This window comes from Heteronotia binoei, chromosome 4 (assembly GCF_032191835.1).
Source record: "Heteronotia binoei isolate CCM8104 ecotype False Entrance Well chromosome 4, APGP_CSIRO_Hbin_v1, whole genome shotgun sequence".
Classification (NCBI taxonomy): Eukaryota; Metazoa; Chordata; class Lepidosauria; order Squamata; family Gekkonidae; genus Heteronotia; species Heteronotia binoei.
Genome location: NC_083226.1, coordinates 17,484,898 through 17,501,416, shown reverse-complemented (window position 1 = coordinate 17,501,416; position 16,519 = coordinate 17,484,898). Strand labels below are relative to the sequence as shown.

The 16,519-nt window shown below is 47.0% G+C and overlaps 1 protein-coding gene across 2 annotated transcripts in view; it reads left to right on the top strand.

Annotated features, from left to right (window-relative positions):
- Positions 1-12,358, top strand: part of NAA50 (N-alpha-acetyltransferase 50, NatE catalytic subunit) — a 28,588-nt gene extending 16,230 nt beyond the window's left edge. The window contains exons 2-5 of one of the 2 annotated variants that reach the window (XM_060236851.1): positions 632-768; positions 6,656-6,775; positions 7,299-7,365; positions 10,984-12,358. In XM_060236851.1, coding sequence (XP_060092834.1) covers positions 632-768; positions 6,656-6,775; positions 7,299-7,365; positions 10,984-11,164 — 505 coding nt within the window. In that variant the 3' untranslated portion in view covers positions 11,165-12,358. The remainder of the gene's footprint in view (positions 1-631; positions 769-6,655; positions 6,776-7,298; positions 7,366-10,983) is intronic. The other variant, XM_060236852.1, reaches the window with a different exon arrangement.
- The last annotated feature ends 4,161 nt before the right edge of the window (positions 12,359-16,519 follow it).

Genomic DNA, 16,519 nt, shown 5'->3' with positions numbered 1-16,519 from the left:
AATTAAAAGAGTTTTTGGCTAAACATTAGGAAGAACTTCCTGGCGGAGTGGTTCCGCTGCCGAAGAGAGTTAGCGGGGTCTTCTCTCTTTTGGGGAGGTGTTTAAGCAGATGCTATATGGCCACGTGACAGCGATGCTGATTCTGTGACTCACTGTGAATTTAGGCAGTTCAAGAGAGGGAAGGCAAACGCGATGAGCCAGCAGTTGGATCTTCTGGCCCTTTCTTATATGCCCAGGGTAATTCTGTTCGCCACGTTGGGATCAAAAGATGATTTCCCTGCAGCCCGATTGGCGCAGGGATCCTGGAAGCTTTTTTGCCTTCCTCTGGGCTTAGAACAGGGGGTCACTGTGGGGAGCGGGAGGAAGGAAATAGCTGTGAATGTCCTGAGTTGTGCAGGAGCTTGGGCTAGATGACAATCGGGATCTCCCCCAGCTCTGTGAAACGCAAGCAATTCAGTCTCGTTCCCTGAAGAACAGATTTTGAGTCCTCAGGGTTCACCCACCCTCTCGAAGTGGGATTCTGCAGCCCCGCTCCGAGGCTCGCAGTTGGGCCGCTTCCCTTGACATCTGCTGCGGCTTCCTACAAGCCTGAGATTCCTAGAGGTATTGAGCGCGTTTTGTTTTGTTCCAGTAGCCGGATCGAGCTGGGCGACGTGACGCCACACAACATTAAGCAGCTGAAGCGGTTAAACCAGGTCATCTTTCCCGTCAGCTACAACGACAAGTTCTACAAGGATGTGCTAGAAGTCGGCGAGCTCGCCAAGCTGGGTATGAGATCTCGATCTTGGCTCGGGAGGGTGGACTCATTGCCTGCCTGCCTTTGTTCTTCTTGGCATTTCCGCCTGATCCAAAACAACTTGCTGTTCCTGCAAGCGCCGATGTTTCTGGAAGCCTTAATTACCCCAAATGACGTGAGGCTTTTCCTCCCAAACGGTGGCTTGGTCCTGATGCTACACAGAGCAATGGGGCATTTTGATTATGGTTAGCTGGTGAAACCAGGGCTCGTCTCACAGACAGTTACTGAAAACCTGGTTTGCTTTGCCTAATAGCCTTGTCTCTGCACCCTGGAACAGCTTTGTCAGGGAACAAGCTAGGATGCCTATGCTAGTACACAAAACTGTACAGAACCCTAAAAGTGAAGGTAAAAGTAGTCCTCTGTGCAAACGCCAGTCATTTCCGACTCTGGGATTGCGTCGCATCACGACGTTTTCACGGCAAACTTTTTTACAGGGCGGTTTGCCGTCGCCTTCCTCAGTCATCTCCACTTTTCCCCCTTTACCAGCCTCGGAAGGATGGAAGGCTGAGTCAACCTTGAGCCGGCTACCTGAACCCAGCTTCTGCCGGGATCGAACTCAGGTTGTTAGCACAGAGCTTGGACTGCAGTACTGCAACTTTACCACTCTGAGCCATGGGGCTCCCGTACAAAACCCTGCTGGCAGTTAACTGGTCAGTAAAGCAGACCTTGGCTTAACAGCATAGCTTGGTAATGCTCACTAGAGCCAGTTTGGTGTAGTGGTTAAGTGTGCGGACTCTTATCTGGGAGAACCGGGTTTGATTCCCCACTCCTCCACTTGCACCTGCTAGCATGGCCTTGGGTCAGCCATAGCTCTGGCAGAGGTTGTCCTTGAAAGGGCAGCTGCTGTGAGAGCCCTCTCCAGCCCCACCCACCTCACAGGGTGTCTGTTGTGGGGGAGGAAGGTAAAGGAGATTGTGAGCCGCTCTGAGACTCTTCGGAGTGGAGGGCGGGATATAAATCCAATATCAACTTCATCTTCTTCTTCTCCTTAATGGCAACAGCAGCTCTTCTGAGCAGAATCCCCCTAGGTGGTGCTTCTCCTGTGTTTCATTGAGCAAGATCCTTACCCTGTGGGGAGTGAGGTTGGCAGATGGTTCTCACCTTGAAACAGCTGCTGCCAGAGTTAGGGGTGAAGTCTCTTTAAGGTACAGCCCTCATACCAGGGAGGGAAGTAAATGTTGCTCTTTGGGCTGGTGGGAAGTGGGTCTCTGCAAGGCGCAGAGTAAGTACCATTGCCCTGACTTATAATAGTTAGCGGAAGAAGATGATATTGGATTTATATTCCGCCCTATACGCTGAATCTCAGAGTCCCAGAGCAGTCTCAATTTCCTTTACCTCCCCCCCACACACACACACACAACAGACACCCTGTGAGGTAGGTGGAACTGAAAGAGCTCATACAGCAGCTGCCCTTTCAAGGACAACTGCCAGAGCTATGCCTGACCCAAGGCCATTCCAGCAGCTACAAGTGGAGGAGTGGGGAATCAAACCCGGTTCTCCCAGATAAGAGTCCGCACACTTAACCACTACGTTAAACTGGGTCTCAAGAAAAGTTTGTTTTTATACCCTGCTTTTCTTTCACCTTTCCCTTCCTCTGCACAACAGGCACCTTGAGAGGTAGGTGGGGCTGGGAGAGTTCAAAGAGAATTATTTCTAGCCCAAGGGTCACCCAGCAGGCCTTCTGTGGCGGAGTGGGGATCAAACCCAGTTCTCCAGATCACTGCTCTTAACCACTACACCGTGCTAGCTCTCAGTGGAGCGGCCTGCCTTCAAACGTACCCCAACCACAGTTGAATTAAACCACGGTTTTGCGCAGTGTTTGAACTCAAACCTCTCTGACTAACAATGCAGTTACCATTAATTTTAAGCATGCAAACCACGCATAATTGCTTAGGGCAGGGGTGACCAACGGTAGCTCTCCCGATGTTTTTTTTTTTTTGCCTACAACTCCCATCAGCCCCCGCCAGCATGGCCAATGGCTGGGGCTGGTGGGAGTTGTAGGCAAAAAACATCTGGAGAGCTGCCATTGGCCACCCCTGGCTTAGGAGGCTGTTGCTTAACCTCTTGTCCCCATCCCCCTTGCCATGGTTCCAGATCCTACTGTTAAAGCAGTGTTAGCTCCCATGCCTTCACAACCAGGCAAGGGGATTCCTGTATCGCCCTCTACTTTCAGCTGCACTTGATGGCTGTTTAGAAACACCAACCGATCCAGAAAGCAGCTTCCCATTTCCTAGTAAAAGGTGAGTCAGGTCTCTGCTTCGACAGCGGTGCCCGCCTCCTGGGCTTGGCCTGCTCAACTGCCGATCTACAGTGCTATGTAAACGGCTTGTCACGGTTAAAGGAACAACAGGAGCGAAAACACAGACGCCAAAACGTTTCTCTCTGCAAAGGTATCTAAATCAAATTTGTATACATGGTGTCTTCTGTGAGCACGATCTCAGCTGCACAAACGCCAATGGAAAATACTTCTTTTGTAGAATGCACACAAGTGCTTGTTGCAAGGGTCTGGGAAAGCCTCTGGTTTCAAGGCAGACAGTCGCTCAGCTGCACAAGGAAGAAGGAAGAGAATCGCAGGTTTATACCCCACCCTTCTCTCTGAATCAGAGACTCAGAGCGGCTCACAATCTCCTTTATCTTCTTCCCTCGCAGCAGACACCCTGTGAGGTGGGTGGGGCTGAGAGGGCTCTCACAGCAGCTGCCCTTTCAAGGACAACCTCTGCCAGAGCTAAGGCTGACCCAAGACCATTCCAGCAGGTGCAAGTGGAGGAGTGGGGAATCAAACCCTGTTCTCCCAGAGAAGAGTCCACAAACTTAACCACTACACCAAACTGGCTTTTTCTTAGTCCAGGGGTCCTCAACCCCAGGGCCATGGACCGGTACCAGTCCATGGCCTGTTAGCAACCGGGCCGTGCGTTGTATAATTATTTCATTATATATTACAATGTAGTAGTAATAATAATAATATGATATTGGATTCATATCCTGCCCATCACTCCGAATTTCAGAGTCTCAGAGTGGCTCACAATCTCCTTTACCTTCCTTTCCCACAACAGACACCCTGTGAGGTGGGTGGGGCTGGAGAGGGTTCTCACAGCAGCTGCCCTTTCAAGGACAACCTCTGCCAGAGCTATGGCTGACCCAAGGCCATTCCAGCAGGTGCAAGTGGAGGAGTGGGGAATCAGACCTGGTTCTCCCAGAGAAGAGTCTGCACACTTAACCATTACACCAAACTAATAGAAATAAAAAGTGCACACTTGTATAATCCAAAACCATCCTCCCCCCATCCCCCCCCCCCCCGGTCCATGGAAAAATTGTCTTCCAGAAAGCCGGTCCCTGGTGCCAAAAAGGTTGTGGACTGCTGCCTTAGTCTATAAGCCCTTACAAAGGTCTTTCTAGGCCAGGGGTGGCCAAACTTGCTTAATGTAAGAGCCACATAGAATGAATGTCAGATGTTTCAGAGCTGCAAGATATGAACATCAGATGTTTGAGAGCCACAAGGAAGGAGGAAGGAAGGTAGGTGGGCAGGCAGACAAACAGGTGCGGGAAGGGAGAGAGCTTTGACTTTAAATGCATTCTCCAAGCTGCTGGCTGGCTTGGGTGTTTGGAGAAGTGATTTAAAGAGAGAAATGCCTTCTCCAAGCCAGCCGACGGCGCAGTGGGGGCTTTGAGAGCCACGCAATGTGTGAAAGAGCCACACGTGGCTCCTGAGCCTCAGTTTGGCCACCCCGTTCTAGGACGTCACATTTTATGACTTGGAGATCGACTGAAGACGTCAGCTGTTCCCCAGAATAAGCTTTCTGCCAGCTTGTAAGAACTCATAACTTTGAACTCATCATTTATGACTTCAAAGCTAATTGAGGAAGTTATTTACAAGGTTGTCTTAGAACAAATCCAGGCAGGTTCAGCCATCGTCAAGCCACCGTTCCAAATCATCTGACCCCCCAAAAAAGAAGTCTGCCTAGAAACAGGAGTTTTATCAGGCTCGTCACGCCCTAGCCCCTGTTTGCTCATCCGAGAAAAGGAATCCCTTCATCTGTGATCTTTGTGTGAAAACATCTTTGCATTTTGCCCGTGTAAAATGACTTTCCCTGCATTTTGCATACCTGGTATTTTTAATGTTAGGAAATGCAGATGGCAAATGCATTTTAAAATACTTTTTGATTCTAACTTGCGCTTAAGGCACTTGCCGCATGAGCAGTACTAGATAGATTACAAAGACACTGGTTTAGAGGCTATGTATAAAAAAATCATGGACTGTCCCCGTATTAACCCATCAACCAGTTCTCAGTATAATAAATTACGGGGCGCCAGCATGCTTCCGTAATCGTAGCCCCCTGAAATGCAGTGATCATAATTGCTTCGCATCTTTCATCACCTAATCCCTTTGTCCCGGAGCAGTTAGAGATTTCCATAGTCCTGCTTAACCGTTCTGTCTACAGTCAATGTTGAACTTTTATTTCCTGATCTGAGTTTCACACCGTCCTTGCAGTTTGGTGGGGATGCTTTTCAGCATTTGTGTGTTACGTGGCTTGTCGCCGATATCACAGAAAGAGAGAGAGAGAGAGAGAAAGGCAGCCTTCTCGATGCATCAGCCAGCTAAATGAAAGGCTTCCATTTGAGGTTTCCATTACATGAACTCCCACACCTTCAGTCTGAAATAGTAAAACTGTGTCTGGGGCGTATAACCTCAGTGGGAACAGTTCCCATGTCCACCACGTTTGAGGCTTTGGTGGCCGTCATTTAATAGTTAATTGCAAATTGCGATATATGTCTTGTCGGATTATTCTTATGGCGCTGTCTCTTTAAATTGAGGGCTTGGGTCTAGCAATCCGCAAGCAGAAGCACAAACCAATTTAGCACAGTCCCACGTCTAACATCTGGGGCAGGGGATGTCAAACATAAGGCCCGGGGGCCGGAACCGGCATGTCCAGGTCTCTTACCCAGCCCTCAAGCAACTGGTATATATGGAAATATAAGGGGCTCCCCCCCTTTTATGGTATCCCTTGAGAAAACCTAGTCTCTTGGGGCTTTTGTTTGTATTTTAAGTAAAAAAAATTAATATTTTTAATTGGGTTTGCCTGTGTCCTTTATAAAATTTATACCTCCGGCACCTGGCATTACATTTTATGGCCCGACAAAGTGACATTTATGCCACATCCGGCCCTCGTAACAAATAAGTTTGACACCTCTGATCTAGCGCTTTCCTCCCCGTATGTTATAGAGCCCAGTAATTAGTTGCATGAGATCCCCGGGGGAAATGGGAGAGGCAGAAAGTTGGACGTAGCGCAAGCAGCCGCCCCCATCTTTTCCCTTGCATTTGAGTGGAAATTTTGCACAGGATCCAACCCCTTATATTGTCAAGCATGAGATTTCAAAATAACCAGTCCTTGGATTTTGAAACAAAGTTTGGTTTATTGATAATCCATGTGGCTCAGCCGAGTTAGGTATTGGAAGCGATACTTTTTAACATCAGAGTACATGCTTTAAAACGGCACATCAAAGGTTCTGTAAACAATTCTACATTCACGTGTGAAATTCACACGCTAAACTCCTTATCTCTATTACGGCTGGCGCATCCTGGGCCCCGGCCTGGCTGGGCCTGGGAACAAGTCCCAGGAGGTCTTATCTTCAAAGAGGACATTCCTGCATTTGTTAGTAAAAGCGAAAGAAGCAAAGGAGGGGGGTTTTCTGCTTTGATGTGCCTGGGTTTAATTCAGGGTTAGTAACAATCCTGTGATCTGACAACTACAACAAAGAGTGAATATACAATGCTTGACATGTATCTGCCCCAGCCCCTAAGGCTGTTAAGACGCATCAGAGGTCAAAGTGAATGCGCTTCCTTCCCATTTTGTCCCCCAGCTTATTTCAATGACATTGCCGTGGGCGCCGTGTGCTGTCGAGTGGATCACTCTCAGAACCAGAAGAGGCTGTACATCATGACGCTCGGATGCCTGGCCCCTTACCGAAGGTTGGGGATAGGTAAGGCCATCCCGCCCAGTTGCCTGCTGACTCTGGGGTGGCACCGCAGGGGGGGCTCGTAGGTTAACCAAATCAAAAATCCGTCTCTCCCTCATGACAGAAGACGTTCTGCAAGATCGGCATGCGTGTTCACGCTGTGGAATTCTTGCCAGGCCCAAACGTTCGCCGCAGAGCCTTCTTTTGGCTGTCATTTAATAGTTAATTGCAAATTGCGATGTATGTCTTGTCGGATTATTTTTATGGCGCTGTCTCTTTAAATTGAGGGCTTGGTCTAGCAATCCGCAAGCAGAAGCACAAACCAATTTAGCACAGTCCCACGTCTAACATCTGGGGCAGGGGTTGTCAAACATAAGGCCTTTCTAGCCGTTCCGGTGCCGCGGCAGGAAATTTTTAAAATAACCCCAAATAGCCACTGAGCTTCCACGTCATACTATCGCATTCCACAGCATGTGTGGTGATGTTGGGGGGGGGGGAGACATTGATCTACTTCAGGCGGTAACCCTTTGTCTCCTTTCCTTTTCAGGAACTAAAATGTTGAATCATGTGTTAAACATCTGTGAAAAAGATGGCACTTTTGACAATATCTATCTGTGAGTATCAGTTGCGGCTTTGTCCCTGGATATTTGTAAGGCCACCACGAGCCCACAAAGAAGGGTTCTGTTTGAATTCCGTTAGGTGCTGACGCTGTAGCTCCGGGGTTGGTGTGCTGAGATCTCAGGTGCAAGAAGTCTGGTTTTCGAGTACCATGGTTTGTTTTGTTTTTCCCCCAGTATGGGAGAGTATAAATTGGCTTTACTGGGCAATGCAAACGCTTGAATGAAATGCTAAGACAAATATTGCAACCTTTTGGCAAATGACGATCCCTCTTGTGTGGTGTTGCTTCTGGATCCTTTTAAGGGTGCCTTTTACCATGTGTGTTCATTGAACAGTGTCTGCTGAGCTCTGCATGATATCTTAATTGAGTCAAAGCACAAATTTCCTCCCGTTTTAAGACTTCCTTTCCTGGTTACTTGGGAGCTGTTCTTGCATTCAATACATGACCAGGTGGCTGTTCTGCCAGTCTTAGGTAAATCCCTTTGAAGATGTTTCGGGTCAAAGCACCACATATGCCTACAGTTGCAAATAAACCCCTTAAGTCAATTGAAATTCCAGGAAATGTTTTTCAAGATCAGTGCAGCCAGTATGGGGAGCAGACAAGGGTGCTAGAAATGGAGAAGATGATGATATTGGATTTATATCCTGCCCTATACTCTGAATCTGAGTCTCAGAGTTGTCACAATCTCCTTTACCTTCCTCCCCCCACCCTCAACACCCTGTGAGGTGGGTGGAGCTGAGAGGACTCTCATAGCAGCTGCCCTTTCAAGGACAACTCTTGCGAGAGCGATGGCTGACCCAAGGCCATCCCAGCAGCTGCAAGTGGAGGAGTGGGGAATCAAACCCGGTTCTCCCAGATCAGAGTCCGCACGCTTAACCACGACACCAAATTGGATTGAAATGGCTCTTATTCTTTGGACGGTCCACTGCAGGATTGGGAGCTGAGGAACGAGGGCTCGCCTGGAATTTTTTGGCTGTGAATAGCTGAACGCTTCCACTGGATCCCTTCTCAAACTACCTCTGTCTCCAAAGTCCTTTTTGCATGCAGCGCAGGAGCAGCTGTTCAAGGAACACATTTCTGCAGCCTCACCGAGCTCCTGTTACCGGCTCTGTGGTTCTTGGCATTCTCCTCACTATTAGTGTTTTTTTTTTTAGCAGGAGCGTACAGGAACACAGTTTTGGCTGGCTTGGCACTAGGGGGTGTGGCCTGATATGCAAATGAGTTCCTGCTGGCCTTTTTTCTACAGGGAAAAGCCTTGCTATTAGTCATGGGTTGCGGAGCTTTAGTGTCCATTGTTTTGACATGGCGTGTCAATATACGGAATTACTTGCTTAGAGCTAGAACGTCGTAAATTGTGTCAAAACGTAGCACATCAAGTTGCATTCAGCAGTAGATTCCTGCTCACAGAAGGGGGGGTGGGTCTTTTTGCTGGTTTCCCTGTCCCCCAGGAACACCCATTTTGGGGTTGCAGAATGGACAGAGAGAAGTCCTGGGCCCTATCTCAGAAGATTTCCCATCCCACTAATTCTTCTAAAACTTCTGAGATACGACCTTCCTTTTGACCTAGGCTTAATGCAATATGGTCATTAACAGACTTTCTCACATTTTGACATATGACTGTTCTATTGCTTTTGCACGCTCATGCTGCTCAGATCAAAGGTGTTGCCCAATTTGTTAGTTTTACTCTTCTGTCGTTGAATCTTAAATTTGTACCATCTTGCATTCTAAACCACTGCCTACCAGATAATTTAATATACTGTCCTTGGATCTTAAATTTGTACCAGTTTGCATTCTGGGTTTAAACAATTTTACTAATAACATATGGTAACAATGTCTGTTTGTATCATTACTATCCCTAACCCATATGAAATTTTCCAATCCCCCCTCCCTCTGTTCCTAGACTCCCGCCGAAGTTATGTACTTGAGTTCACTTATAAAGGTACCCTTAACCAATCAAAGTTCAATTTCTCCCTTTTCTCATACTCATTATTAAAAAATTGTCCAGTGTCCTTTTACCTTCCACGCTTTCTCTATATATCCTCTAAATTTCTTCCACTCCCTTTTAAACACTTCCAAATCATAGTCTCTTAAAATTCTTGTTAGTTATACTAGTTTGCATTCTGAGCCACTGACCACCAGCTATTTGTGGCTCTGCTCGCCGTACCGGATTCCTCGTCTGATGAAGTGTGTGTAGAGAGCACACGAAAGCTTACATTCTGAATAAAACTTGGTTGGTCTTAAAGGTGCAATCGACTCCTATTTGGTTCTACTACTTCAGACCAACACGGCTGCCTACTTGGATCTATATCCTGGACTAGGTTTTTTATTTGTTTGGTTTTTTTGCTGTCAAGTCACAGCTGGCTTAAGGCAACCCCATGGGATTTTCAAGGCCAGACACCTTCAGAGGTGTCTTCTTCACCCAAAGGGTGATTAACATGTGGAATTCACTGCCACAGGAGGTGATGGCGGCCACAAGTATAGCCACCTTCAAGAGGGGTTTAGATAAAAATATGGAGCACAGGTCCATCAGTGGCTATTAGCCAGTGTGTGTGTATATATAAAAAATTTTTGCCACTGTGTGACACAGAGTAGAGTGTTGGACTGGATGGGCCATTGGCCTGATCCAACATGGCTTCTCTTATGTTCTTATGGGGGCTTGCCTGTGCCTGCCTCTGCGTCCCATCCCTAGCCTTCCTGGCGATCTCGCGTCCACCTACTGACCAGGGTCGACCCAGCTTAGCTTCAGAGGTCTGACGAAATCAGGCTAGTCTGGGCCGTTCAGGTCAGGTCTACTGCTTTGGTAGCTGGTAGTAACAGAGGGTGGCTTTAGAACAAAGCAAGAGTCAAGTTGCACCTTTAAGACCAACAAAGTTTTATTCAGAATGTAAGCTTTGACAGGTTGGCTTCGACAGACTTCAGCATGCGGCCCATCTGCTGGCATTTCTTCTGCTCAAAGAGCACTAGATCTGAGTTCAGGCAACACGAATCGAGGGGCGTCAAACTCATTTGTTACGAGGGCCAGATCTGAAATAAATGAGACCTTGTCGGGCCGGGCCATATGTGTCATAAAATGTAATGTCACGTAGCAAAGATATAAACCTTATAAAGGACACAAACATAATTACAGATCTTTTTTTATAAACTTAAAATAAATCATGCTTAGAAGCTTAGCATTGTTGCAATATTTTGTTTTAACTGTTTCTGATAACAAAATCTGGAGTCAGTGTCTGTGCTGTAGCAATCTTGAGTTCAAGTGTTGCATTCAGGTGTTGTTCAGAAGTGTGTCCGTAAGTTGCAAATCTACTTTTGATTGATTGACATTCATTATAGAAATTTCATGGTCAATGCTTTGAGCCTAAGGCCCAAGGGAAAACATGAAACGGCTGGGCATCGTGTGTTTTTGTACCTAAGTTGCTTTGTGTTCTGGTCAGCCAGTGGAGAAAAATAGAGGCTTTGCTGTGTACCTTTTGGGTAGTTGATCATACCTCTCAAAGCAAGCTGTGATGCAGAAGGAAGCAAGAGAGAGAGAAGGAAGCAGATGACAATGAGTTGCTCATGAGCCTAACCTCCCTGCACTAATGCCTTTTTCTCTTGGCTTCTCTTCCTGCCCCAGACATGTCCAGATTAGCAACGAGTCTGCCATTGACTTCTACAGAAAGTTTGGCTTCGAGATCATCGAGACAAAGAAGAATTACTACAAGAGGATAGAACCAGCGGACGCCCACGTGCTGCAGAAAAACCTCAAGGTCCCCTGCCTTGGCCAGAACACAGACGTGCAAAAGGCCGACAACTGAACACACACAAAAAAGCCCAGCGAACACTTTTGTGCACTTGCTTGTCACCAAATAAGGAAAGAGCGGCCTGTTCTCCCCCCCCCCTGCCCCCTTTCTCCTAATGTGTGTTGTGTCCTCTCCAACAAATTAGTAACTTCCCGAGGATTGTCCAATTGCGTGTTTGGGTTTTACAGCTCTACTGTTTTGCATTATTTTTTGGGGGGAGTGTGGATTTCTGGTTGTGGGGCGGGGAGGGGGCCTTCAGTCGGTCTTCCAGAAGTCAGGGTTCCCCCCCACCCCCGTGCGTGTGATCCTCCTTATTGACGGGCAAAGTTTAAGCAATACCTTGCATCCAGATTCCTAGTAACCATGCGTCCTTTAAAAATATATATATCTCTGGAGGCTGACGCCCTCTAAAATACTGAACGTTGCTTAGAAGTCCTCCGGCCCCATTTGCCTCTCCGTGGATTGCTCTCTCAGCTGATCCGCAGTGTTTCGAGTTGCCGCTTTCTCCGTTGTATGCCGAGAGGGGCAGTGACAACCAAGAAGATCCATCTTGCCGAGTGTTTTGATCTTTTTTTTTTTTTTGGTGGGGGGTGTGTGTTGCCAGCCGGGGCAGCGTTCCTTGGACTCTTGTAGGCGAGGACTCCAAGTTGGCTGTACCATCTCCCATTTTTCTCCTGCTCCTTATTGGCGCCACAGTGGCAGAAAGAGAGGGGGGGGGAAGAAACCTTGGCAGAGGAGCCAGGCAATTTTAAGACTGGCGACGAAGATCGGCACGTGACGCTTCTCGGAAACGGTTCTGCCGGTTCGGACTCCACTTGCTTACTGAGATTGTACTCTTAAAACAGAGGATGGTTAAAACTGCCCCACCCCCTGCTGTTCTGAAGGCTCGGCCACCCCTCTTAACATCTTAAAGGGGAGGCTTATAAGACGCCGGTCGAGAGCGGCTTATTGGAAAAACGTTGTAAGGATTCGGAAAATATTCCTCCTATTGTAATGTCTGCGGGCTCCTTTACCGAGCTCTCGCTTTGTATCGTTTATGCTTTTTGTTTGCGATTTTCATTTTGAGCTTATAGTGATCAGTACGGCCGTCGCCAGCTTAATCTTACGACTTTTTCTCCTTGTTTGGAGGGGGCGGGGTGGAATGTACCGAAAGGAGAAACGACAAATCTGCCCCATCACCTAAATCAACATTAAACTGTATTACTTTCCCGTTTTGTTGAATCGGAACTGTATTTTGCGCTTTTCTGCTTTAAAAAAAAAAAAAAATCTCTCTTACCTGGGAGTGCGGGGTCGAGGAGTGGGCTGCCACAGTGTAACTTTGCTAGCCGGGGCTGTAACTTCACTGTGATGCTGAACTGAGTGGGTCACGACAGGGGTAGCACAAGTCATTTGTGATATTATAAAGTCTTGAATTGCAAGAGGAGTCCTTCTTCGGGAGGGGCCCACTGGAACCACCAGCCGGTCCTTACGGGGCTGGAGGAATCTCCAGAAAAGCCTGCCCGGCGATTATTTTTCGGTCCGCGCAGATGCCTCTGCATCGCTTGCCTGTTAATTCTTCCAACTGGAACGCATATCGACCTTGTCCAGTGGTCTTGTTCTGCGGAGGGGGTTCCTGTTCTGGTGTCACTTCTGTGGTCACGCCTTGAAAAGTTTCGTACCGTGGTCCCTGAGGTGTCGTCATCTGGCTTCGGGAAGCCTATTTCGAGCTCAAAGTGCCAACATCGCTTCTCTGCTCTGTTGTTGGGTTAAGCCAGAAGGCTTGAGGGGAAGGTACTACGTCGGGGAATGTTTGTACGACATAAGCCACTGCCCTCTCCTCTTTGTTTTCGGAGCGGTAGATAACTTGGGATTGGGTTCTCGGAATCCTCCTACAAATTGCTCGTTCTTACAGGCAGCTTTTTCCTTTAGGTTTCAAGAAAAAAGAAAGATTCTAAGTGCACAAACCTTTCCAGAGTTTAAATCTTTGGTTTCTAATATTTTGTTTTGCTTTTAATCACCGTCATTTTATGAATGTATTTCTCAAAAAAAAAAAAAGAAAAATTAGAATTTCCACTGTACAGTCAACCTTATTAACAATGTATAGGAGGTGGAAGGAGATGAAATGGGAAATCAAAAGCTCCCTTTTTCTTGGCAACCCAGCCCTCCCTGTGACTGTTCCATAAGAACGCACATTGGGTTTTTTTTTAACTCACAAAGCCCTTCAGTTGCATCCCTCCAGCTGGGTATGGCTTGGACACGAAGAACTTCCTTTTTGGAGCGTCGGCTTCCATTTTAGCATGCTGCAAAACTGGACGGTTTTTTGAGGAGGAGTTTTGTCTTTTGAAATGTGTGCGTGAACGCTTCATGCGGGTGTACCGTCCGAGCTTCTCGATCTTTTGAAAACCAGCACTCGCGCAAACTCAGAACTCGTGAGGTTCTTCAACGGCGGTCACCAGTGCTTCACTTGTGGGGAGTTCGCAGAAGGCGGGGGGAGGCGGGAAGCGTGTGAAGCGACTTGAGTTGACCCAGCTTGTAGGCATGTCAATTCCCGGTGGCTCCCCCCAGCAACCTCTGAACTTTACATAAACTTTCAGTATTAAGATAACCATGATATGGGGGGAAAGAGCGTTATCCGGAACTGACGTCCTTCGACTTTGTGACGGGGCAGGAGTTTGGGCGGGTGGGGGGAGTATTTTTGTATACGCAAAGCGGCGGGGATTACTCGATCCAGTTACTGGTTGAATATGTCCATTAAAGATGACATGCTGTTACAACTGAAATAAATTCTAGTTATGTTTCATTAATGTGAATGGTGCCCTGTGATGTCATCTAGCAAGTTCAGCCGAGCCCCCTCCCTCCCACCCACCCACCTCCACCCCCCAATAACCTTCCTTCTGTGATCCAAGGTCTGTTACACAACTTCGTGTCTGCAGTGGACTTTTAACACAGTTTTGAGTGTGCAGCAGCAGCAGACGCGGCTTCGGAGACTCAATTAGAATGTGTTAATGCCCAGTCTGTTGTAGCAGTGAGAATGGGTGCATTCACACACGTGCTTTGCAACTGGATTTTTACTGTGTAAGGCAGGGGTGGGGAACCTCCATCCCGAGGGCCGTATACAGCCCTGGAGGTTACTTGGTGTGGCCCCCGGGGTTTGCTGGTCTGAACTGAGCCATGTGGCAGCCTCTCTGGGGCCTGGCTGGCCAGCGAGGATCGTGGGGCCCAGCCACAGATCACAGGACCCAGATGTACTGTGCGGCAGCTTCCCTGGGCCTGGCTGGCTGGCCAGAATTGCTGCAGAAAAGCACTTATTTGCATTAATTTTGCTGGCCTGAATCATTCTCCCTTGGCAGAACGCTGTTTTTAAGTTGATAATTTTTTATGGCCCGCGAATGATGTTATAAATATCCATATGGCCCTTGGCAGAAAAAAGGTTCCCCATCCCTGGTGTAAGGAGAGCGAAATCCACCTGCAAACAGTCGCTGTGCGAACACACCCAACGACTTGCGTGTTGTACGAGTAGGTTCCAAGCTTGGGGGAAACCCCGCTGCTCCTTACCCCTTTGATAACTGGGTACGTTCTGCATCTTTGAGTCTAAATCTTCCTTGATATTGACAAGGGTAAGTTTTTAATCTTGTAGCACCATTAAAGATCAACAAGACATCCAGGTTATAAGCTGTCGACAGTCAAAGCTTGTGAGCAGAGTAGCTTTAACTTGGAGCAGCTGGGGCATGGAGAACTTAAGAGAAGCCATGTTGGATTAGGCCAATGGCCCATCTAGTCCAACAGTGTGTCACACAGTGGCCAAAAAATCCCCCAAGTGCCATCAGGAGGTTCACAAGTGTGGCTAGAAGCCCTTCCACTTTGCCCACCCCCCCAAGCACCAAGAATTCAGAGCATCACTGCCCCAGACAGTTCCAACAATATGCTGTGGCTGGCTATGCTTTTTTTATAATTTAAATTTTTTATTAAGAACATTTTTTTATAAAATGTAACAACAACCCAATTTAAAAACCATACAAAACCATCATCATAAATAAGTGTTATACATACATCTCATGCCTTATCAAAGGAACTCTTCATGTCATTACATAAATGGCAATATACCAACCACCACTGAAAGAGGGGAGAGGAGCTTTCCATCAATCAAAAGTTAATAAATCATGAAATTCATATATTTTGCCGGAATTTTTCCAAATGCAGTATTCTTATTATTAACATATTCAAGAAAGCAAAACCACCTTTCTGTAAACCAGTCTCCCGCGTTTGCGTTGTCCAATAAAGAGATACTGGTAGCTAGCTTGTCCTGAATTAATATGTCCCATACTTTGTTACTCCAACTTTTAAGCGTAGGACTTTTAGTTTGTTTCCAGCAACTGGCAATAGCAATCTTTCCAGCCAAAAGTAATAATGCAACTAATTCTTGTTTTAGAGATGAAAGCTCAGAATCAGGCCATGAATTTAACAATACCACTTCGGGCGACAATGGAACAATACTCCCAACTATTTCTGATATTTTTCCTAAAATATTTTTCCAAAAGGCCTTTATCTTTGGACATTCTCACCAGCAGTGGAGGAAAGTATGTGACTGGCTATGCTTGAAGCCGCCACCACCTGTGGCAGTGAATTCCACATCTGAATCACCCTTTGGGTGAAGAAGTACTTCCCTTTATCTGTTCTAACCCGACTGCTCAGCAATTTCATTGAATGCGCATGAAAGCACCACCACCACAGCCATCTCCTGCTCCATCTTGGCTTGGGATGTCTTGAAGTGGTTAGCATTCAGGACACATCACAAGCAATGCCCCCCCTAAGCTTATGGAGTCTTTTGAGCAACGATTCTATTGTGTGTGCTGCTGGCAATTAAAGTTGTGAGCTGCTGTATAAATTAGTTTGCTCTGGGGACATCCTTCCTGAGCTAAGACAAAAATGTGTGAGCTAGCTCACACTAACTCGGCTTAGGGGGCACTCTGCAAGGTGGAATGCCTTGGGGGTGGAGACCTCTTCGTGTGAACAGGTCTTTAAGCTACAGGGAGACACCCAGTCTTTACCACCCTTCTCTGACTTTCTAAAAACCGTTTATTGAATTCAAAATAAGGCCAGAAATTAGGAGCATTACAAGATTAGGACAACATGTAACATACACTAATGAAACATATAGAGAAGATATTGGAATAGAGAAGGTAGTGATAAACTCATACTTCTTTTTTCATCAGGAGCATGTGTTGCCTCTAATTCTTCAAAGACCTTTAGAGACATCCTGAATAAGTTCAGTATTTGTTGCTCGATCTGGTTATGGATTCCAGCTTTTTTCTTTTTTGTAATTCTTCGTTCTCTGAGCTTTTTCAGTTCCGTGTTAACAGCGGTTGGTCTTACACTGGCCATTGCTGTCAC